Below are 23,867 nucleotides of genomic sequence, written 5' to 3'. Positions count from 1 at the left end.
GGACCCCTGAGGTTAGCGTGTACTGCATTAGATTTGAGTGTGTGTGTGTGTGTGTGTGTGTGTGTGTGTGTGTGTGTGTGCTGTGGGGCGGGGGTGGGGGTTGAGGGGTCAGTTGTCAAGTGATTGTGAGTCCGTGAAAGGCCATGTCCATCATCTTGACTGACAACCACACACGTTTTTGTCTCTCCCTCTCTCACACACACACATGCAAACACAGTAACGCACACACACACGCACACGCACACACACATACGCACAGGTCAGTACTGATGTGGAACGAAGGACTGTTGACAGATTTAACCAGCCAGCCCTTCTGATGAGTCTGCCTTTGTGTGTGTGTGTGTGTGTGTGTTCGCTCTCCACAGATACTCCACCAAGTAAAACACATTGATCTTTGATGACAATCTGTGGCCTGACCGGTGCGAGTGTGTGCCCGTGTGTCCACGTTTGTCATGTGGTTGACATGTTGACAGGCTCGCTCCACCCCTTACTTCTCCCAGCTGTCAGCTGATGAGGTTGAGTGATTCTCAATGGGTTTTCAGGAGACACTGGATTTCGAATGTGCTGGGAAAAAAAAGAGGCGCTGGGAGACCCAATAAGACTAGAAGAAATGACAAAAGTGAAGCATTTTTCGGACGGCGCTGAGAAAAGGAATGGTTGGGGGGTTTATATCTATCCACTTCTCCACTTCTGGGTCTTTCTTACAGAAATGCTGCCATTTATTAGTGAAACAGTAGGGAACCCAAAACAGAGCCACACAACAGGAGAGACAGCTCGATACAAAGCCAGCGGGGCTTCAGAGGGGACCAGGTGGTACCATAGGTGGATGAAACTTGAGGCAAAGGCAGTGGGCTATAGGGAAACCATAAAAGGGGAAAGAAGGTGAAGGGCAGAGAGAAGAATTGAGGGAGGGGTTGTGGGCAGAAAGAGAAGGAGGAGAGGGCAGAGGAAGGGTCAGATTTATTTCCTGTATGCTGTGGATCTTGATGATGGTCCTCTCTGGGGTCACAGTGGGCTCCGGCTATTCGGATTTCCTCAAGGGAGAAGGCCAATAGGTCTCCACGCACATTTCTGCAAGAACCAGTGTGCATGTGTGTGTGTGTGTGTGTGTGCATTCTTTTCGCACATCTTCATATGTGTGTGTGTGCACGCGTGAGTGTTCGAAGAGTTGGTCACCTTCTCTCTTAAGGTCCCCAGCTCTATTTCACATCAGAGTGAGGTGGGACTAAAAACCCAGATTCAATTTCATTTACTCTACTTTGAAGTTTGAATCACAGGAACTTTTTAACATTTTTCTCATTTTTTTTGGCATTCAGCCAGGGCAGCACGGTGGCTCAGTGGTTAGCACTGTCACCTCATGGCAAGAGGGACTTGCGTCTGTGGGGAATTTGCATGGATTTCCTCCCCCTTTTCCAAAGACATTCAAATCAGGTTGATCCCATAAGCCAGCATGGTGGTGGATTGAATTGACTCCTGGCCCCAAAAGCCCCAGGTTCACTGTGTGTCACTGTGTTTGACAACAGGTAGCATTCAAGGCATTCAGCTGGGTCCTGCATTAGTACTGATTCTATATGTTTTTTTGTTTTTTTGTTTGTTTTTTTATTGTCAGCAAGTCTTGTAAAAGACCAAAACCAAAAATGTGTTTGCACATCTTCTCAGCCTCAAAACCATTCATTCCTATGGCACATATTACTGCATAAAGTTGTGTTTAATTTATGCTTAAGGACAACAGTAATGCAGGGCTGTGGGAGTTAATAGCACATCTTATTTCTGCCCCAGGGCCTTGGTTACACCTCTTGACTCTATGAATTATAGTCCAACCAGCAACGTCATAATAAGCCTCATAGTACTCAGAGACAGAGCAACATTTGAAAAAAAATATATAAATATATATAAAATGTTTTCAATTACTTTATGAGTGAAATCAGCAGCACAAATCGCTTTATCTCTCAACTAATCTCCTCTTTCAATCTCTCTGCTTTTTACAGCGTCTCCTCACCCAAATCATGTGGGTCGAGCATGTCTAAAGCTGAAGGTGTATGTCAGACCTCCAGGTAAGTCACGCTCTAACTACACACACACACACACACACACACACACACACACATACTCACACACAAAGGTCCAGATTGGCTATCAAAGTAAAATTAGGGGGGAATAAGAGGTCTGATAGAATGCCCCGGCAACACTCTCTGCTCTGATTCACAGACCAGCCAGGCAACACTTTAACACCTTGAAAACACACACGTTCCGACGCATTCACACAGACAGGGTGAAGCGCGTGCGTGCACACAGGCACAGAGTGGCATACGCACTTCACATCAAATCACATCACATCACACTGGGTGTGAGGGAGACCTTCTGTCCTTGCAGAAAGAGAACAGAGCAGGCTGAAAGTGCTCTCTAAAAATGTTACCAAGGCTCCACATCACTCTGCTAGCTAGATACGCTCATAAGAAACAAGAGAGCACTCTAATAATAACCCCATCGCATACTGTAGAAGTCTAATCTAATTATACACTCTTCATATTTTTTAATAAAATTCTCATTATACATCGGCCTGGTGGTAAAAAAAAAAAAAGAAAAAGAAAAAAGGGTTGAAGAATGACTTACTTGTCACATTATAGTGAGTCTTTGTTTCCTTACAGCGTGCAGCCTGGTAGGATACAACCTTTTGAAAATAGCTCCTTCATATATTGGCACAACAGGGTGCAGTACTCACACAAGTGTGCCATGTTGGTCTACGATACTGCCTTTTGAAAATAACTCCAGAGAAGATTGGCATACACAGGGATCAGATTGAGGCAAGCATTACACCACACTTGCGTTATCTTTTTTAAAAAAAAAAAAAAAAATCTACCTGTAGGTGTTTTCAAAGGCGGACCTCATGAGTTTTCAACCTAAGCCCGACTAAAGAATCAAACCTGGGTAGTACACATCTCCCTAGATAATGACACGGCTTTGAAGATCTTCGTAGAAGGATGAGAGTCGGCCTTCGCAGCTTTCCAGGCTCAGATCATTCCATACCTCGCTAAGGGGGAAGGAAATTCTCTCCTCCTTCATAATTACTGAAACAACATACATTCTTTCATTCTGTCATTGCAGCAGCTTCGCTCAGAGATCCCGCTTTTTTGTGCAGTTAAAGTAATCTGTCTGACATTGCAACTTCCATCTCATCTAGGAAATATTGTCACTAGAGTGAGCTGTGAGCGGCTGCACGTGTGTGTGTGTGTGTGTGTGTGTGTGTGTGTGTGTCAGCTGCTCCAGATTCAGAGTCTCTGTGATTAAACTGTAATTAGGTTGGTTAAACCCCCTGCAGAGCTCAGTTGCTGTCGTCTTCTCCTCCCCCCTCCTTCCTCCCCTCATCCCTTCCTGATGCCTTCCCTCTCTCTCTGCCTTTCCTTGGCTTTTGAAGGGTGAGAGTTTTTCGGTTTGTCATTCTCTTTCCACACCCCCCCCCCACCCTTAATAGTTCCACTTGTCTACCCTTTCTCTAAATTCTTCCATTTTTTTTTTTTTTTGGAGATTGTCCTGTCTCTGTCTACGTGTCCCTTCTCCGTTCAGATGTTTTGTCGTTTTTCCTTTCTCTCTTCTTTCTGTTTCAGATGGGTCGGGATATGATTCTCCGGAGCCCTTCCTGACTGATGGAGGTCCGAGCTGGAGGCCAGGGTCCACGGCCCCGTTAGCTGCTTTGGCCTCACTGCTCCTGGGATTCCTCTCCAGGCTGTGACCCCTCTCCGTCTCGTCCTCCTGGAGCTCCCGCCCAAGGTTGCTGGGCTGGGCTGGCTGTCCCTATAAGTCCACCACCCCTCAGGGAAGCCCTCTGTCTCCGTCCTCCCCTCTTCCAACCTCCACCTCTATACAAGCACCAACCACCCCCCACTGCCAGCCCATTCCATGGCCCAGCCAAGGACACCCTTCCCAGGCCTGGCTGAGAGGGTTGGGTCTTGGGAAAACTGCCCTTCATCTCTGATCCCCAAACTCTGGGTGGAACAGCACCTCTCAGCTGAAAAACACAAGGGAAATGTCTCTGCACTCATATCAGGAGGTCCCTTTGATTTGACTATTGACTCGTGGCCACTGATGGGGTAGATGTAGCCATGGCTATGATTAAACTTGTCGTTCCAGTGCAATTCCTATCATCCAATCACGGCAGGATACATTAAGCGATAGGCCTGGATGCACAAAAATTGGATTTTTCTCACATTGCTGTCCCATCGTCAAACCAAGAATTGGAAGTGGCCAAGCTTGCATTGTAATTGAAATTCTATACTACCTGGACCCATTCCAAGTGCAACGAGAAAAAGAGCAAATGTACAGAGATGGGGAGCAGAAAAGTGACCCAGTCTGTGCAGAAAGGGGAAAACAATGCAGGCACAGTTTTAAATGAATATGGCCATATGGGAAATGTAATATTATATGTGTTGATATTTTCAGACCCGGTCTTGATTCACAGCAACGTGATATAAAAATCATACAGTTTGATTTTTTATGAGCCGCTCAGATATCACATTATCATGACAAATATAATCATAGCCTGTTTCAGCGGGAGGGTGTGTGTGTGGGTGTGTGTGTGTGTGTGTGTGTGTGTGTGTGTGTGTGTGTGTGTGGAGGGAGTTCTGGGTGGGCTCGGTGAGGTGTATATTTTCAGGTGGGATGTGTTTTGTCTTCTCCGTGTTTCTAAACAAAGCATTTATCACAGCCTGTCCAGCACAGGCGTCTTCAGCACTGTCTAATGTCAGTTGGGTCGGGTGACTTTTGGAACCATGACTTTCTCATGTATGAATGTACCACTGGTCACCCACCTCCGTGTCGTTCTGTATTATCATGACTGTGGTCACTTACAGTACCTTCTCTCGGACTGGCGGGATGAACGGGTCGGGGATTTTTTTTGGCGGGATGGTGAGGGGGCGGGCAGGAGGCGGGTGAAGTAAGGATGAACGGAAGGCAGGTGAGAAAAGGAGGCGACACTCAAGTTGCATGACCACTGTGAAAACTTCAGATCAATCTCGTTTGTAATGATGATATATTTTTTCATGGGGAAAATCAGTAACACCCCGCTATCGCTCTCTTGCTCTCCCTGAGACTTTTTACCGACATCAAAAGGAAAATTTAACCTCTCTCCTCACACGGTTTCTCCTGTCTGGCTTTCAGTCGTTGATGGATTAGCTTGGGCCGCGAGATAAATGGACCCACAGGGTGAAACTGACTGGAAATCAGCCCTCAGAGCCCAGGCCGGATCACAATGGACATAAACACTAACTGAAGCTGGTCCTGGGTCTGAGGGTTAAACCAATAAGGGAAGCGCATAGACTGTGGCAAATGAGGCGAGGTGTGTGTGTGTGTGTGTGGTAGCATCACAAAAACACACATGCGCATGCACACACACACACACACGCACACACACACACAAAGTCTTTGATAACAGGACTGTTCCTCTGAGCATTCATGGACATGACTATAAAAGGAACAGCACAAAGAAGAGAGAGGAGGGAGGGGGAGGGAGAGAAAGTGTGTGTGTGCATCATGGGACTGAGACTTCTTTAATGTTGGGAAGTGAACATAATGAGTAAGCACTGTGAACACACACATGCATACACACATGACGACCCATGTACAGACACGCACACACACACACACAAGCGCAGACACATGTAGAAAAGCAAATGCAGATCTAGACATTTACAAAGACATGGCATGCATATACACACATGTACAGACACACACACACACACACACACACAAGAAAACACAAACAAAGGGAAGCACTTCATTCCCTGTTTCATCTTATTTTTGTAGCATTTAAAATCACTGTTAATTACTCCTGTGTGGGATGCAGTGATGGGGTATAGCCTGTGGAAGATTAAAAAAAAAAGTGTTTTCTCTTCTTCTATTCCACTGATGCTGTCCTTCTATCGTTCTTCTTCTCTGGTTTGTGATCCATGGTTGGTAGTGGTAGGATGCCTCCAGGTCTGAGCGTCATGTATGAGTTTGTCTCCTTTTCTGTTTGTGGTGTTTTTGTGGAAGCTGACCTCAGTCATTTAAAGTCAGTCGTTCAAAAGTAAACACAGAAGTCAGAGCAAGGAGAGAAACACACAAATAAAGATTGTCTTTTTGTCTACTCGAAAAACAAGCCAAGTGAGTGGAATTTCTTCAGTGGAAATGAGAATTAATTTTCATTTCATCCCCCCCTTCCCCAAATGGCAGATGATTGTATTCATGTATAAGGCTGCACCTGGGTCTTTATTTTGCCCGGCCTATCTTCCTCTGACGTCAGACTATCGGGATGGTGAACATTGAGCTCTGCCAGTCAAAGCATGAAATTATTCAGATGAAATCAACCTCTCCAATCTTCAGCTGTTTCTCCCTCAGCGATGTGACAGCTAATCTGAACTGCTGACAACACGGACGATGAATAGCTTGATGGCCTCTCCTCGCTTATTTCCATCAGATTTCCAGCAGGGTGGCCCACCAGCGACGCAAAGTAACCAAGGGCATTTACTGGCCTGAGTGCGGACGTTCGAGTCCACCCGCTGCACGGAGTTGACTCATCATGACGTATGGAAACTGCATGAAACAAGGTGGCAATTCTGTCTAATATCAAGCAACTCAAGTCCTACACTCCAGTACAATTCTGAGCTACTTGCACATTACCTGAGTGTTTCTAAGGTTCATTACTTTACTTTTTTCTACATTTATTTTATAGCTATACACATTAATTTTTGTATATTACTTAAATACCCCATATGATAAGCTTATGAAATACACTGTTAAAGATGTACCCAGTGGTCACCCCTTACAAAAAAGGATCTAAAGTGTCTGACTGGAACCTCGCATCACATTTGTCTTGGAGTCCACCTGTTTTTATTCACGTATCTAATTTTCCCTTGAATGTCCAGGGTTGTCATAGAAATTCAGGGGAAATAAGTTTTTAAAAAACATTACAAAAATGGCTTATGTTTGGCTGAGGTGGAACAGCTGATGTATGGATAAGAAGAAAATGGAACGAAATGGTGAAGAAACAGTCACAGTTGATAAAGTGTCACATTTTCCACATCAAAATGGTCAGAGGATAAAATATATATTTCCATAATATTTCCATCACATTTTCCATCTATTTTCCCATCATTTGAAATTATACACTGCTTTCACTGTTTGAATTAAGCCACCTTAATTTATTCTTCCTCAACAGATTATTCTCAAACTTGCTGATTTTTTGGAAATCTGGTTAACAACTCTGGTTAACTAACATTTGTACTTGATTTGGACAAAAACCCTCAAGGTTCTCAATGTTATTTCTCACATGGTTTGATTTCAGCAGCTGTACAAGACCTAAAGAGGTAAACTCATCCAGTATTTCATTAAAAATCGAAATTTGTAGCAGAACTTTGTTTTTCCCCCCTCTCTCTCATGCCCCATTAATTATCTCATGACCCCTTCATGTAATAGATTATTTTTACTTTGAAAAAGATCTAAATGCTTCCTCCTCCACTTTTTCCAGCTGGTTAGAGAGAAAGTCACAGGTTCGATCTCCAACACCACCACTATGTTGATTAAACGTCAGGTGTCCTTGAGCAAGACATGAAAGCATTACACACTGGTGATGCCTGAGGGCTAAATGTCTAAAAAACAAACCAAAAAACAAAGTGAATATGAAATGTCTCCTCTCCTCTTTGAGCTCAACAGGTTTTTCCCAGATCTGGACTTGAATAGAACATACAATGGACACTTTCCTCCCACTGGGGTTTGTAAGGGCCAGTGCTAGCTTGAAACCTTCAGACATTCACCAGCCCTGCTTTAAAAGCTTTATTTCAAACCACCAACGCGTCTCTCGGCAGCTTGATGCGAAAAGAATATCAGAAATGTTGTTTTGGGGGAAAACTGAGGTGCATGAATAATAGATGAGCCCTGGCTTTCCATGTTTGGCTCTCCTGTGCAAAGCGGGCTAATGGCTATCGATGTCTCCAGTTTCCATCAAATTGGTCCATATGAGAGCTCAATTCAAACAGAGAGAGAGTAGATTCCAGTGAAAAGGAGACAAGGGAATGAAATTATCTCTGAATATTGAGATGCACGCTTGGCCAGCCAGTTCTTTGTCCTGACATGTATCAGGTACCAGCGGAATTAGACTGACGTAAAATTAAGCCCGATCAAGCAAGGCCTCAAGACCTCGCCATGTCTCTTTGCTCAAGAGAGGAGAGATTGATGTTTGATACACCTGGAACAGAGCCAGAAATGAACAGATGTGATGTGCTTGGTGAAATCACGAGAAACTAGTGATGTGGGCTATGTCACACGTTATTATTATTATTATAACATCCCTGCATCTCTTCCAGATTTAATTAACCACTTGATTATTTCAGCTATTTTCACTCGTCGGCATACACATGGGACAATAATTGGCAAGAATAAATTTTGGCATATATGATGTTGGTTTTGGCAACAACCAAAAAGGAGAGCCAGGAAATACAGATGGCGACCCCTCTACATGTTTTTCTTCTGTCTCTCTGTCCCTTCATCTCTTCTTCTGCTGATTTCTCGCTCTCACAGACTCATTATTAGGCTACAGGCTAATCCATTCTCCTCTCTCCCCTGTACTTTTGTCTTCTCGTATTCAACTAACTGGCATGATTTAGGAATTATGGAATTAGGGCAGCGTTCCCATCTCTATTAATGAGGAACGGCATGATGAAAGAGCTTGATCCTGAACGTGCCATCTGTAGTCACTATTACACATTCATTTAATCTATCTCTCTTTCTCTCACTACTTTTAATTCTTTCTCTTTCCACCCTTCCTTCCCCTTTCTCTCTCTCTCTCTCTCTCTCTCTCAAACACACACACACACACACACATCCTCTGTCAAACACACTCACATTATACCTCAGCTGTAATTACAGAGGAAATACTAACTCTTAGCTCTTCAAGCACTGTTGGATGTGGCGTGAAATGGTGAAATGGCACAGCAGGAAAGTTAACTACGGGCCGCACACTCATGCATAGACACATACACACACACACACACACACACAGGAGGCCAGATGGACCGTGTGTTATTGCTGAATAATGCATACTATGTAGACTCTATAAAAGATACATGGACACAGGGAGCAGGGCACGATTCAGGCACCATGGGCATTTTGGTGAGGGTAGGTATGGAGCATCCCATGTGTGTGGAGCTGTCACATAATGTACATCTTGTAGGTACTTAGCTGTAGGTGATCCAGTCAGTAGGGAGAAATATTTAGCTGCAGTTACAGGGGGGGAGAGAGACACTTGCCTTTTAGACATTGCCAGTTGATATGTTGGCTGGCACTCTGCCCAGTGTCTTTGCAGTCACCTTGAACAGGCTTTTGTGGTTTAAACTGTAAAACTGGGGGAGTTACACAGCATATTCAATGTTAGAGGCTCAGATTTCAGAGCATCTCTCAGAAACAGTATGAAAAATATCCAGCAGGCTGCCTTCATGTAAAACACTGAAAAGGGGGGGAAGGAGCGGGGGTGGAGGTCCGGGTGAAGGGTAAATGCTGCACTCATGTGGGGAAAATGAGCAGCGCCTCTTACACTCTGGAGTCATATGACAGGACATGCGCAACATCATGTGCTACGTTCCATCGCTCGTCGAAAACTCCACCGTCAGACAATTACAGTACAGTATAGAACTACATTTTTACTAAGCATGGCTCATACACTATGTGCAGTGATGGAAAGAGTACATGTTTTTTAATCTTCGACATTTATGTGATGGTCACAGTTGTTTTGAAAATTTTACATACAAAAGAAGCTTGTGAAAGAGGATACATGAAACTATCCCCCGTCACATCAAGCAATATAAGTTTTTACACCTTAATCAGATACAAAATTAAAATACTACCTATATAAAAATGAAAGTAAAGTTTTGAATACAGGGTGTTTTACCCTTGCTTCATGTGAAGTATCCGAGTTCTTCCGAGTTATAAAATTTACGATATTTCCGACAACACCTAAAGGCACCAACCGACACACATCGGACGGTCAGACGGCGGAACTACTGAAGGAATTCAGAAGTTATCGCAGCCAAGTTGACATACCGTTAAGAAGGAGGAGTAACGAGTTCGTTTGTTTAAAAAAACAAGGAGCGTTGACTGTAAGTACTGACTCCCAAGATAAACATCTCTCTCCCTTTTGCTCTTAATGTAGTTGGTTCAGTGACGAGTTAGGTTGTTGACAGGAAAGCGGAACTGGCTAACTAGCAAGCTAGCAGCACATTAGCTGTGTTAACAAGTTGTCCCCGGGAACCTGCTCTGAGCATAACAGCAACTTTTCAGACAATGTAAGAAACCTTTTAACCTGCTTTTACAGTACTCGACAATGCCCCCTCTGTTTTTCTCCAACTCTTTCATTCGGTATTAAAGTTATTTCTGGGACTTCAGAGCCTCAACTTTGGTGTCTTGGGTGTGGGAGACTGCTTTTTTCATTGCATTTGGTTCACGCTTCCCATTTAGCCTAACGTCACTTGTTTATCAAGTGACCCTCGTTAAATAGTTGCTCAGCACTTGGCGTGAGCCTCATTTCTCTTCTCGTGAGATAACAAAGGTCAGGTGTGTGGCTATAGCATTCGAGCTCTTTAAACATAACGTTAACAACTTAAATCGTTAACCATCTGTCGTATTTTCTCTCGTGTCTGCACTTATGCCTGGCAGCTGTGGTGAAAACCGCTGACTCCTGTTTTTATACCTTATAAATCATGTTCTGAAAGAAATAAAAGTTGCCGTTGATGGCAGTGGACCTCTTGTTGTCTCTTTAGGTGCAGAGGTCTGCATTATCTGTCACCCACGCTGCCCAAAACTTTAAATTTTACAAAATTTTACAATTTACACTTGGCCTAAAAAGAATTGTGTTCTTGTCATTGAGGGTAGGCTGTAGGGAAAGCACCACAGTCGCACATAGCCTCTATGTGTGACTGTGAAAGAAGAGCAAGGGGGAAGATGTTAACACAGCACAGTCAGAATAAGAAAAGACGTCAGTGTGTTGTGCACTCAGATCTGGAGGAACAGGTTTGGGTAGAGGAACAAGAAATGTGTTTCCCTGTAGGAGCTTTTTGTGTCAGACACTTGCTGTTGGTGCTTTGAAGAAAGTAAAGCATGAGCGGGTATGTTCTTTATGCTTTTTTAAAAAAAAAACAAATTAATCTTCTTGTGGTGGTGAACACATGTATTGTGGTGTCACAGTCTTGTGTTGTTATCGAGCGTGAGGTGTGAAAATATAGGGTTTAGAGTTATGTGCTGACAGGTTCAAATTGCACAGGGAACAAAATAATCTAGTTTTTACCCATGTGTGGGCTGTCATCACTGAGTCATGGGGATAAATCAATATCCTGCAATACAGAGACTGGCCTTACTGGCACATGTGATTGATCTTTTAGTGTTGACATGTTCATCTGCGCTTGTTGTGGCTTGGTATTTCAAAAGAGCATAATATGTGTGAATGAGTCTTCTTTCAGTATCTTGCCAAATCCAATAATCAGTTAGAAAGCCAGTCAAGCCTGTGTGAACCAAGAGCCCTATATCCAAAAAAAAAAAAGAAATGCAGAGTCAACAAGACATTAAATCCTCTGATCTGTCTGCCAAGTAGACTATCTATTTTCCCTGTCTTTTTTTGCCCCTCGGGATGTTAGTTGCTGCAGGAAAGGGAATTTGGAGTTCAGGAGTTATTTGAAAAACAAGTAAATGTCACTTGAACTTTAAAGGAAAAGAGGTTGACAGGAGATGAATGAAAGGAAAAGGGATCCAAGTTTCCTGAATGTGGGTATCTTTTTCAGAAAAACAGGCTCTGTCCTTGATAGTGAAGTCTTTCTGCAACACAGAAAACAAGCTCAGGTCTTTGCTTATGATGATCTTGATCTCATGTTACCTTGTGCACCGAACATTGTCAGAGGCTGCCATTACACTAGGTATTTGAGCACATCCTGTGATGCTGGACTGCATGAAGGTCATTTGGTGCACAAATCAGATTTCGTTTGAATTGGATTTGTGTCTGCTAAACCGTTCTGCAAATTAACCTAGCTCATGCTGAGATGCTGTAATGAGAATGCATTTCAAAATGGATTACCTGGGAAAAACACAGAGACACCTTTTACTCAAGTTATGTCTACTTCTGCCTATCAGTGTGGTCGCATTCACAAGAAACCACCAGCATTTTCAACTTCTGTGAAAAGTACCATAGGAGTTACCCCTTTGCTGTATTCCTTGTATAGTCCTGCTCTTACCTTCCTCCAACACCTAATGGCGTTTAATTCTAGTCCATTTCTTTTTGTCATGCTTTGTCTGAACCACAGCAAAGCCCATTCCTGCTTTTGAAATGTTTAAATTAAACTGAAAGCACGATAAATGTCCAATTTCTCAATGAGAAGCCTTTAACAGCCAGTCTCAATTAAAATCAGCACTTCCTGCTGCAGCTACTACAGCACAGTAAAAGCTTCGCGGTGACACTTCCTTGCCTCATGCCTGTCCTCTTATTGTACATATTGTGCAAGGTTATGCAATCTAAATTTTAATCTCTCAAATCTAAATGCAACTGAGTTTGTTCAGCCATGATCAGCTGTGGGAAGAACACACATGCGGTCAGTTGTATAACTAGTACCCGTGCCTTTTCAACGTGAACTGACATTGAGGCCTCATAGGCAATTTGTGTTTAAAGTTGAGAAACCCTAGTTGATCTTTGTTGCCTTTTTAAATGTGCTCGGTATTTGTAATCCTTCTACCATATAATTTTTTTTATTTATTCCAACTTTCTTCATCATGTTATGCTTATACTGTTTTTTTTTTTTTAAAGTCTATTGTATCTTAGTAAACGTTGGTAATATTTTGAATATTTCTTCCAGTCACCAGCATCCAACCTCATGAGTCTGATTTCCTTATCGTAGCCTTCTTATCTCATTTCACCCATTGTTAGCATACATTCCACTAGCCACGCTGCAGCTAAGCCTTACAGGGAAACAGGGAACTGCTCTAGGCTTACTAAAAGATCGTTTTGCTTCATCATTGAAATTGATTTTTGTTTCCTTTTTCAACAAGCCTGCTGTATTGTGTTCAGACTTCTAACACTCCTTCGGGGCAGGAATAGAGCCTGATTTGTTTAGGTTTTGCATCTCCTGCTTTCCTCTCCATATGAGTAACATGGACATACATTGATGTTCTCATGCAGTTTAATGTTTGGTTCTTAACTGCATTGAAGATTTTAGATTAAACAAGGAAGAAATAGGCATCAGTGTCAGCCAATAAGTAACAAGAAACTGCGGTACAGAAATGCCAGAGACACAGGAGGTTTAATGTAATTTATAAACATGGTCTCTGTTACAGTTTATTGACTAGAGAGGACTGACAAGTTTACGTCTCAACTCTGAATGTCTAAATCTTTTTATTACTGTGACTGTTCAGACTTGTCAGATCTGTTCACATACGTAAATATGGATGACTTGTCTTCACTTCTTACCACAGCAGAAAAATCAAGGCAAAATATCCTGCATACGAGCACTACCGTCTTGCGGTGTTGATGTCTTTCGGAGCCAGAGCCTGTGCAATAGTGATCGAATTCCCACCCGCACAGTCACAATCAGGGCTCACTTGTCATTCATGAAGCTTCGTCTTCTTTTTATAGCATCAAATAACTGATTAAAACCAAGCTTCTCAGAAAACTGAACACCAGGGGAAAATGTGTTGGTTTCGCTTTTGGGGCGATCAGATCTCTGTTTGACATGTATCTTTATTTTTTGTGTTGAATTGATATCAACCAGTGTGTTAAACACGTATGTTAAAATGACTAAATATTAATCTCAATATTTGGTCCCAAAAACAATCTGTCAGGCTACAATAAAGCTTGTCATTGACTCAAAATGTCGTTGTGTGTTGATCAACCAGTTGGTCATCTAAATTACCCTGTGATGTAACCTTTTGGTGTGTGACCTTTAAAATAAACATACAAACCTACCTCTCTTCCAGGCCACAGAATATTGAGCTTGGTGCCACGGGGGGAGCCTCCAAACAGGACAGCAGCAACATGGAAGACATGACTGTGGAACAGATGACGATGAGGGCCAACCAAGTGACTGATGAGGTACTGAGTCACAAACGCACACAAAATCCGTCTTTAACTGTACTCTAAGTGATTTTCTGCCAAAAACAACGCAAGCTACAGACAGAATCCATAGTGAAACTGTGAGCCTTTGGAAGATACTGAGCATGCATATGGACGGTGGGGACGTGGATGTTTTCATGATTTTTTTTTTTTCGGTAATACTTAATTTTATGTACCAGCAATTTTGAAATAATTTCCAGTGATTTTTCTCTGACATTTTCTAGAGACATTTGTGTATTTAACTGCTACATCCAAACATTTAATTCCAATTACTTTCTTGCGTAATCTAGAGCACCTAATCGAATGCACACAATGTGAGCTGAACATGCAAAGTCTCAAAGGAGTTTGCCATTTTGCTCACTTTCTTTCAAGCAAAACCTTCAAATGCACGCTCAGTTTCATCATGCCATTTGTGCATGAGTATTATTGAAATATTTTATAAAATCACACCCACCAAATATCACTATTGTGATCAAATAATCATTGTAACCATATCAGCAAATGGGAAGAGAAAAAACACATCCCGTGGTTGCTTCAGCACAGCACTGAAAGAGCAGGGGGTTTGTAATCATATTCATTGCATTCACAGTTGATTATTAAGCTACGTGTTAATAGGACGTGTGTGAGGCTTTACGCTTAATTTAGCCTGATAGCTCCCTTACCCCTCTGTGGTTTTGACAGTTTGAATGTTGTCAGCTATATCTAAGCGTTTTGTTATCAAGGAGATAATTGTTTAATCAGCACTCCAGGGCATCATATGATCAGCCATCTGATTCAAATGGAAGCAAATTAGCTTACTCTGGCTGGGCTTGTAGCTGCGCTCTTCACCTTCCTCTAATTTTGACTGTACTAATTGTCTGTGCGCTTTATTTTCTTAACTGCGTGTGCTCTCCCTCTCTCTAATGTGCAATTTTTCTCTCTTTCTCTTTCCTCCTTTAACTGCTGCCTGGTTGACTTAGCAGCTAATAGAAGGAACAGGGCTTGGGAGGGCCCTACAGACAATGCTACCTACCACTCTGTCTGTTTCAGGTATGAGAGGTTACCCAAAGCCAGACCCTACTGGTCAGTGTATCAGGGCAACAATATAATTTGTTATGATAATTTAAAAAAAAAAATTGTCTTGCACAAGCTGTGTTAGCATTTCAAGGCTCTTATTTCACGGCTACCACACTCTTAAAATTGTGTCAGAGTTATTTAGATTCATTGTTGTGTGCTTCTCCCTAATGCCCTTAGAGTGTTTTATGCTTTTTTTTGTGGTGGTAGAATAATAAAAGCCTTAAAGTAGTTTGCTGGAACCTACACATACCTCATCTGACTGTACTTCCATTTAAGCCACCCCAAACAAATGATAAAAATACCTCATCATTGTCTATATCTCAAAGATGTGTTGCAGCTTCCCAATCTGGAAAATTTGGCCAAGACAGCGATTTTGGGCTTAATTAGCCAAGTTCAAGGATTTGGGTGTTTATCCACCCAAGTGATGTTCTGGCTAAGCCAACAGAAACATGGCTGAGCTCAACACATCGCTCTCGCCAATGCCGTGTTTGTCGTTTCCTCAACTCGCTGATTAATATATTCAGAGCAAACAACACAGAGAGAATGAGGAATCTGGTTCCCACTTTCTCTCTCTCTCTCTCTTTTTCTTTCTTGTGAACAGTTCATTAGTGATGGTAACAATAGAGTCATGCCCCGAGTCGCTGCTGTTCTTTACTCCTTCGAATGCTCTGCTCTCTGTACAACACTTGCTATTAATAGAAGCACGAAGGCGTAACTCACCTGAACTGACTGCATTCCAGTTCGCCTTCAACTTTTGTGTGTGTTTCGTGCTTGTGTCTTTTTTGTCTGCATCAACTTTTGTGTGTGCTGTATCCACTCGGGTAGAGTTATGACACATCGTCACACAGGAACTCTGTGGCCACGTACCAAATCCACACCACATACTAATTCTGACAAAATATTATTATGTGACAAAATGTACTGAAACTAGATGTTTTTCGCCGATCCTTACAGTGGTGAGACCGAAACAGAAATGTTTGTCCTTTTACCCCCCTTGAAGTTAGATTATGAGAATAGGTGACAATTAATTTTCTGATGATCAATCAGCTTTTTTTGACAAATGTAATCACTGAGCTGGGTTCTTTTTTTCCCCCAACTAATAGGTAAGACTAAAGAAACCAGCAAGTATTCACATTTGAGAAGTTTAAACCAGTGGTGTTGGAGGCTTTTTTTCTTTATATTCTCATATTTTAAAGATTAATTTCAATTAATCAAGACTAATCATTAGTGCAACTAATCATTAGTCGCAGCCATAAACTCAGACTTTTGTGTTCCTTAACTGTGCTCCAACCAGGAATACAAAGTGAACCAGAATTAGGATTTTATAATAATATAAATATATCATCTTGGATGAAATCTCCAGTCAAAAGTGTTTGAAATCAGTGACAGGATCTTATGGAACTTCTTTTATAGATTTGTTGCCATTTACTGTGACAACTTTATGAATTTTAATGGTGTTGCTTCCTCCTCCATGTTCTTCTTATCATGTGCATCTTTCAATTTGCCTTATCCTTCTTATCTTGCTCTATTCTTGCTAATTCCCTCCTGTTGTTCTGCTCTCTTCTGCCCTGCTCTGTCTGTCTCTTAAAGATATAATATATGTAACATTTCCACATTAAAATAACTAAGTGAAGATAACTAGGCCTTTTGTTATGTATTTTGTTGAGCTGTGTACTTAAAAAGATACAAAACAGATACAAAAATGTATCGACCCTGTGCTTTGAATGGATTGCAGATCAAACTTGAACTACCCGTTTCTGGATTATTTTACCCCTTCTTTTCTGTGTAAACTTCTTTCAGTTAAGAAACTTGATCACCTCTTCTTATTCACCAACATCTCCAACCCTGTCCCCCCCCCCCCCCTTCCACAGTCACTGGAAAGCACACGGAGGATGCTGCAGATGGCGGAGGAGGTGAGACTTTGACAGTTTGCCGCCACTATCGACCGAAAACATGTCTCATCTTTCTTGCACGTGTTTTTCTGAACATGAAGCAGGTCCATATTGGTCCCCATGTGGATGAGGATTCAGGATGTCTCATCTGATATCAGCAGTTTAGAGCCCTAGCTTACAGTTTGTCGTAATAATAAATTAAGGAGCCTTTGAATGCTTGAAATTAGATTAGAGCACAACTTTATGGCAGCTATTCATAATTAACTGTTGACAATCTGATATTTTCACAATCAGGTCATGTTTTTAGAAATCCTAGTAATAGAAAAAGGTTGACTTTATTTTTTAATTATTGCTCTCTTTTGTGATTGTGTTTCCATTCTTTTAAAAACATAAATCTGTAATATCTTCAGTGGTTCTGAATCAGTGTGACTCTTGTGTTTTCAGAGTAGACAGACCGGCGTCAACACCATGGTGATGCTGGACCAGCAAGGAGGTACATAAAGTAACTTGGACACTGCTAGTTTTCATGCAGATGTTTTCACCTTTTCTTTATTTCCCCAGCTTTGATTTTTATTTATTCATTTATTTTTTTATTTGTTTTTTGTCTCTGGTTAAGAATTTTTTTTTCTAAAATAGACAAATATTAACATTCATGTACATCAGACTCCTTTTTTTTTTTCTTTTTGCATTTAAAACCAACCAGATGACATTGTGCCATAATACAAATTTCTAAAAAGTTTGCTTTTCAGAGGCATTTAAAGAAGGTTTAAAGGAACAGATTTGCTCGTTGGATATTTACAGAATCTCATTCTTTTCACGGAGGCAGGCAGGATCGTACAGGGAGGCCCACAGGGAGGTGTCTGATTTTCAAAATTCCAAGAGCAAAGGTTTTTAACAGCGTTTCGGTAAAAGAAATATTAGATATTTTCTTACTTAGAGCTAAGGTAATTTGTTCTAAACTCCCTCACAAACTGTTGCGTTAAGTAATAAAACAGAAGAGGTGCTAATAAATCTGTTTTCCCCCTGAGGGAGGTGGTATCGAATTAAAAAACATATGTCTGTATTTGAGTGGGCATCTGTATTGGCCGCAATTATCATGGAAATTTAATTGTTTATAGTGTCTAATTAGTGTGTTAATAGTCCTCAGGGACAGCTTATTTGTCAATTAGTGCTGAAATCTTTTTTGTTTTTTTTCTTTTTTTGCTCTGTAACTTCATTTGCAAGTGCTGTCTAAGACATGCACGCCCGGTTTAAAAATGTGCATTTGTAATTATTTGTCATAGTAACTGATACCTTCTTACCCTTATCCCATTTGTTTTTTTCCTGCTGCAATGACCCAGTTATTGACCCAATTTATGAATCCTCACAGGACTCATTAAAGTTTAATTAAGTCTATTCTAAAATTGGATGATTAAAGGTGATAAACAAAACAAAATTAACAATGAGACAAATTCCTAGCGTGCAGTATAAAACATACCTGCATGCTGAAAGGGAGAGAATGACAAAGTGAAGTATGGCTGTCTGTGTTTCAGAGCAGCTGAAGCGTGTGGAGGAGGGCATGGACCAGATCAACCAGGACATGAGACAGGCTGAGAAAAACCTGACTGACCTCTCCAAGTGCTGCGGCCTCTGTGTCTGCCCCTGTGACAGGTACACTGAACACCTGGAGCCGCCGCAGCCTCCAAATCGCTGTCGTGTGTTTAAAATCTCTCTGCTCTTTTGGGTGCTGTGCTTGTATTGTTGTGACAATTTATGGAGCATTTATGTGGCTGCTTTTTAACAACAACAACAAAAAACAAACGTGAATAAAACTTCACAGTGAAGCTAAGAAAGTAAGGAGCACTTTGGGCTTAGATTCTCTTAAAAATGCTGTCAGAAGTTGTTAGCAGATTATGGTGCTGACAAAGCTAATGATACAATTCTGCAATTTCATTGATCGCATTTTGGGTCAATTTTGGATGAATTCAGCAATGATGGCAGCATGTTTTGTTCCCCACTGCTACAACAAAGCATTCTGAATTCTCTACCACCCCTCTCCGGCTCCTTCTCCATAGCAACAGCAGCCGATGCTCATGGGCATTGGGTGTTTAGAGACGTCCGCCATGCCAAACTCACAGACGCAGCAGTGTTTCTCAGGAACAAAAGAAGAAATAATTAAAATCGGTAGCCAGGATTGTTCCATTCTCTGGGAGATTCCTGGGTTTCTATGCTGAGTAACACTGAAAATATCATTAAAAGGAAAAGAAATTTGAAAATACAGTTTTGCGAATACAGAATGAGGAGGGGAAAAAAAGCGTTCTGCAAGCAACTGCAACTCTGTTATCATGAACGCTTCCATGTCACTCATCTGATCTGTCAGGGTGATTTCACATGAAGACAGCATGAATTTGAAACAAGAGTGTGAAATGGAGAGAAGAAGATACAAATGTGCATGTCAGCGGTGAATTTTCTGGTCAAAGGAGTGCCGATACAGTCGCATGAGCGTTCCCAATGGTTTATGAATGCGTGTGACAGATGTTGATGTGACAGGTACTCTTCTCTGTGCTGAGCATACTTAAAACTCTCTCTGCATCAAACCATATCGATATGCCTTGTCAGTGTGTGTGTGGGTGCACAGTGAGATCATATCTGATTCTAAACATGGAAAAAAACAAATATCTCCCCAAAAATGCTTTCTCATGGGAGAAGAGGATTCTTTGATGATTACCATAAGATAAGGTAGGGAATATATATAATATTTTATTACTTCCTTTTGCTCTTGTGTAGAGGTCTGCATGGTTATATTTAAGCACCTCCGGACTTCCTGCTTTTGTGGTGACTTTTGGTTTTTCCCTCCCAGAGTGTCGTCTATCGAGCACGACTCACGATACAAGCGCACCTGGGGGATTGGAGGAGGCGAAGGCGATGGTGATTCCAATGGCTCAAAAGTAGTCTCAAGGCAGCCCTCAGCTGTTCGCAATGGCCAGGCTGCCCAGGTGAACGCCCCGGCGCCATCCGGCCCATACGTCAAGAGGTAGGGTCTTCGCCTTTTTTTTTTTTTTTTTTTTCTTTTCACCATAATGTTAGAAGCCTGTTTATGTAGAAATGACATTCACAGATGACATATTGAGAAACACAGCCCCGTGGACAAATAAAACTCACTTCCCATGCGTGGTACAGGATAACCAACGATGCGCGGGAGGATGAGATGGAAGAGAATCTCGATGCTGTCGGCAGCATCATTGGCAACTTGAAAACCATGGCTGTGGACATGGGCAGCGAGATAGACAAGCAGAACAAACAGATTGACAATATCGCTGCCAAGGTAAGAGTCTAAGATGAGAGATGAGTGCTTTTAATTTGTTTGTTGACACTCCTTAAGCAGGTTCTGTCACCTCAACTCGCTGATTTCCTCCACAATTACACATCCTAAAAATGGTAAAAAAAAACTTTTGACTGGGCTTTGGAGGAGGATTACTTTGGTATACGTCATTTCAAGTTTGATGGCCAAATTAAAGGTGTCCTGAAGGGTATTTTGGAGTGTTTGCAGTGTTTTCACAAGTGCGTCCCTGTTTTGTTCCTGTCGTGTCGTGTGCAGCGGCAGCACAGATACCTGCCCACGGTTTCATGCTGCTCCACTGATTTACAGCTGGTTGTGCTAACGTGGAGGGCAAGTGAAGAAGTTCTAGTTTGCAAGCATGCATGTAAATGGTGCTGGATTTAAATTGGCTTTACTGAAAAGTTAGAAAGATGAGGGAGGATGCATTCAGCATGTATGCTAAGCCTCGAGGATTCACACTTGCTTTATGGTAAGAAACAATGAATGTAAATTAAACTTACAAGAACACAGCACAGGGCACCTTTTAGAACGAATCCAACTTGGTGGATTCGGGTTAAAGGTGCCCTGTGGAGTTTTCCTGTGAACAAACAAAAGTTGTGTTCCATCTGGTGTTGTTCATCAAACCTCCTTGAGGTCTAATGCACATGTTAAATCTGTTTCCTACCTCATAAAGCATTCTTGCTTTCCTGCATATTTACATCCGTGTTTACTCAGTAGCAGCCTTCTCCTTCCCTTTGTTGCCTGTGTTGCACATCTTGGCACATCACCACCACCTGGATATCTGTGGAAATAGTGTACAAACATTTGTAGGACTGTGAACCGTGTCACCGCACGTGCATCCTCCTCCGCTAGAGGTCAAAAACACCACAGGGAACCTTTTTGAATGCATTTAAAGTCAGTAAACTACTGAATGAAAAGGGAAAAAGGATGAATGTTTGTGTAGCAACCCTTTTCACTTGTGTCTTTTCTGTCCTTCAGGCGGACATGAACAAAATGCGTATTGATGAAGCAAACCAGAGGGCCAACAAGCTTATCAAGTAGAGGAGGAAGCCTGCTTCTGCCAGTTTTATCCAGCGGCTGTGACCCTATGACACCACACACACACACACACACACACACACTGCATATTTGTGCCCATGCATGAACACACACAGCTTAACATAAAAAAAAATAAATTAAGTCTGGAAGAATATATATATATTTTTTTTTATTTCCCACCAGCAGCTTGCTCGTCATTACTGCACTAAGACATAAGTAGAATAGGTAAACATAGTTAAACATTTACACTCTTTGACACATGTTCAAGGTCATACTGGACTTTGAGAAGCAGGATGGGCATCAGAAACTGCACCAGAGGAGGGGAGGGGCTGACTGCCTGTCACTGCTGTTTGATACCAAATATGCACCAGACCTGTTGTATCATATCTCAACATTCACAGGAAGGGAAGCAGCACAAGTCAGCTGCTTTTCTTTCTTATTTTTGCTCTCTTTAAGTCAGAAACTATGAACTTTCCCTTTTTTTTTTGGTCTGCTTCGGTCTCTGGTTTGTATGGATGACGTCACAGATCCGATCTCATTGGCTGTCTTATATATAATATACAGCGCAGCATTAATTTATGTATCACCCTGTTGGTCCTGTCTTGATATAGTGACATCTAGTTTAATCATAGAACATGTACTTTAGTCTGAAACATGCGTGCCTTCCCCAGACTGGTCCAGTTTGTACTTAAGTTTATTGTATCGTGTATTATTATGTGATGATATGTTTATTTAATTATTCTTTAACAAGCAGAAATGACTTGTGAATAAAGTTGTGTCTTTCAACACTTTGTTCTCATGTCATTTATGCCATTTCGGCTCCAAAAGCTATTTCACAAAAAAACAAAACACACAAATAAATAAATAAATGTGCTTTGGAGTGAGTCATGACAAACGCTTTCATGCTGGAATTCAAAGCACTTTCCCCTGAATGATTCTGACTACTGACAATTCAAGGTTGTTGTAACTATTTGAACTATTTGAGAAAATCGTGAGACGCTGACCTTGTGTGAAAAATTTTAATGTAAAGCAATCGTTTTTCCTTCAAATGTGAAGGAGGGTCAGTAAGCCTCGTGAGGAGTGTTCATCATTACCTCCTCCGAGGCTTCTAGCTAGCTTTTTAATAACATTGAATATGGGACATGCAAGAGTGGTTGAATAACAGTAGATTTGTCATCGCTGGGCCAACTGCTGTACTTTATATTTGGCATCTCGAGGGTTTTCCACTCTGACCGCAGTGTTGTTGTAAATACTGAAACATATTGTCGCTGTGTATTAATTGCTTCTAGTCATTCTGTTAATCCAATTTTCGTTCTTCGTTACCTCCTGGTTAATAGAGATTTATAGCACCCAAGAGGAGATTTAACAGACTTTGCAGGGGTCCTTACACAAGTCTGATAATGTGTGAAAAATTAATTTCCTCCAGTCTGATAATTACAGTCTGTAAAAGTGTGAAGCAAAGTTCTGAAACACATGGCTGTACATAGTTTAATCTACTGTAATTTCTCATTTTAGCCCGTGAGGTCATTGTGGCACATGCATCATTTCATTAATGAAAATGACCTGCAATCTTAAAGTAGAAAAAATAGGCAGGAAGATATAATTACGTATATATATATATATAATTATATATATATATAATTTAGAAGTGGGAGAGTGTGCAGTAACCCTGTCACTACCTTTTTAAAGATGCTCTGTGGTTGTGTTGTAACAGCCACTGTATCGCAAATGGCTCCTCTTGCATCCGTTCTGTAAATAGCCTGTTTTTTTTTTTTTTTTGCAGCAGCAGCAGCAGAGCTACAGTGAAATGATAATATCTGATCATGGAAGGCATAATTTGTTTTGTCAAAGCCCGGGCTGAGAAATTACTGCTGGTGGCAAGAGGCAAAAAGTATATATGTAAATGAATGGTGTTTAAGAGGTGAACGCGGAGGCAGAATAAGTCCTGGCGGGCTCGGTTAAGGCCTCGCTCTGGAAAATTGGCTAATGATAAAATAATACAGCAAGCTGAAAGTATCTCTCGCATGTATCTTCTGGCTTATTTGTTTGGAAGAAAAATGATAATATGCTGTGCTGCAGGCATACACCTATTGAGTTTCTTAAGATTGAAATGAACTGTTATTCAGGGCTTTGTATTGCTATAAGTGATCATCCTCAGCCTGTTACTTGTCAGCTAAGATCTAATTAGCTGCAGGCTGCCTTGCTGTCTTGAGGCTGTTTATTCATTGTTGTACCAACAGCCACTGGAATGTAAATCCCACCGTTTTTTTGTCTGTTTTGAATATGTTTATATGCAGCTCGTCTTATCTGAAATTAGCTTGGTTAACGGATGACTGTTCAACAAAGTAAAAAAAAAAACTGCCTTTTGTTCCACACCTGCCTCTGTTAAATTGTTTATACTCAATAAATTTATTTTGAAATTAATTTTATTGCACCCTTTTTTTTTTAA

At 41.4% G+C, this 23,867-nt stretch overlaps 2 protein-coding genes across 5 annotated transcripts in view; both read left to right on the top strand.

The window, feature by feature from the left end:
- Positions 1 to 6,487, top strand: part of LOC124071784 (ephrin-A2-like) — a 79,605-nt gene extending 73,118 nt beyond the window's left edge. The window contains exons 3-4 of one of the 2 annotated variants that reach the window (XM_046412684.1): positions 1,989 to 2,054; positions 3,606 to 6,487. In XM_046412684.1, the coding sequence (XP_046268640.1) occupies positions 1,989 to 2,054; positions 3,606 to 3,730 (191 nt within the window). In that variant the 3' untranslated portion in view covers positions 3,731 to 6,487. The remainder of the gene's footprint in view (positions 1 to 1,988; positions 2,055 to 3,605) is intronic. The other variant, XM_046412685.1, reaches the window with a different exon arrangement.
- Positions 6,488 to 9,968: 3,481 nt separating this feature from the next.
- LOC124071572 (synaptosomal-associated protein 23-like) lies at positions 9,969 to 22,206 on the top strand. Of its 3 annotated transcripts, none has more exons than XM_046412218.1 (8): positions 9,969 to 10,124; positions 13,978 to 14,092; positions 17,041 to 17,082; positions 17,506 to 17,554; positions 18,594 to 18,711; positions 19,901 to 20,074; positions 20,221 to 20,365; positions 21,359 to 22,206. In XM_046412218.1, exons 2-8 carry the CDS (start codon positions 14,036 to 14,038, stop codon positions 21,419 to 21,421), a joined length of 648 nt encoding a protein of 215 aa, XP_046268174.1. In that variant the 5' UTR covers positions 9,969 to 10,124; positions 13,978 to 14,035; the 3' UTR covers positions 21,422 to 22,206. The 3 variants fall into 3 exon arrangements, with proteins under 3 accessions (XP_046268174.1, XP_046268173.1, XP_046268172.1); XM_046412217.1 differs by lacking the exon at positions 9,969 to 10,124 and adding an exon at positions 10,158 to 10,310; XM_046412216.1 differs by lacking the exon at positions 9,969 to 10,124 and adding an exon at positions 10,976 to 11,129.
- The last annotated feature ends 1,661 nt before the right edge of the window (positions 22,207 to 23,867 follow it).

Source organism: Scatophagus argus, chromosome 15 (assembly GCF_020382885.2).
Source record: "Scatophagus argus isolate fScaArg1 chromosome 15, fScaArg1.pri, whole genome shotgun sequence".
Taxonomy (NCBI): domain Eukaryota; kingdom Metazoa; phylum Chordata; class Actinopteri; family Scatophagidae; genus Scatophagus; species Scatophagus argus.
The sequence above is the reverse complement of the archived record's forward strand: the minus strand, read 5'-3'. Positions and strand labels throughout refer to the sequence as shown.

Bases quoted from the DNA above. Each gene is read 5' to 3' on its own strand.
- LOC124071572 (XM_046412216.1), top strand. The intron at 17,083-17,505 runs GTGAGACTTTGA...TTGTGTTTTCAG, and splicing joins TGCTGCAGATGGCGGAGGAG to AGTAGACAGACCGGCGTCAA. The intron at 20,366-21,358 runs GTAAGAGTCTAA...TCTGTCCTTCAG, and splicing joins TTGACAATATCGCTGCCAAG to GCGGACATGAACAAAATGCG.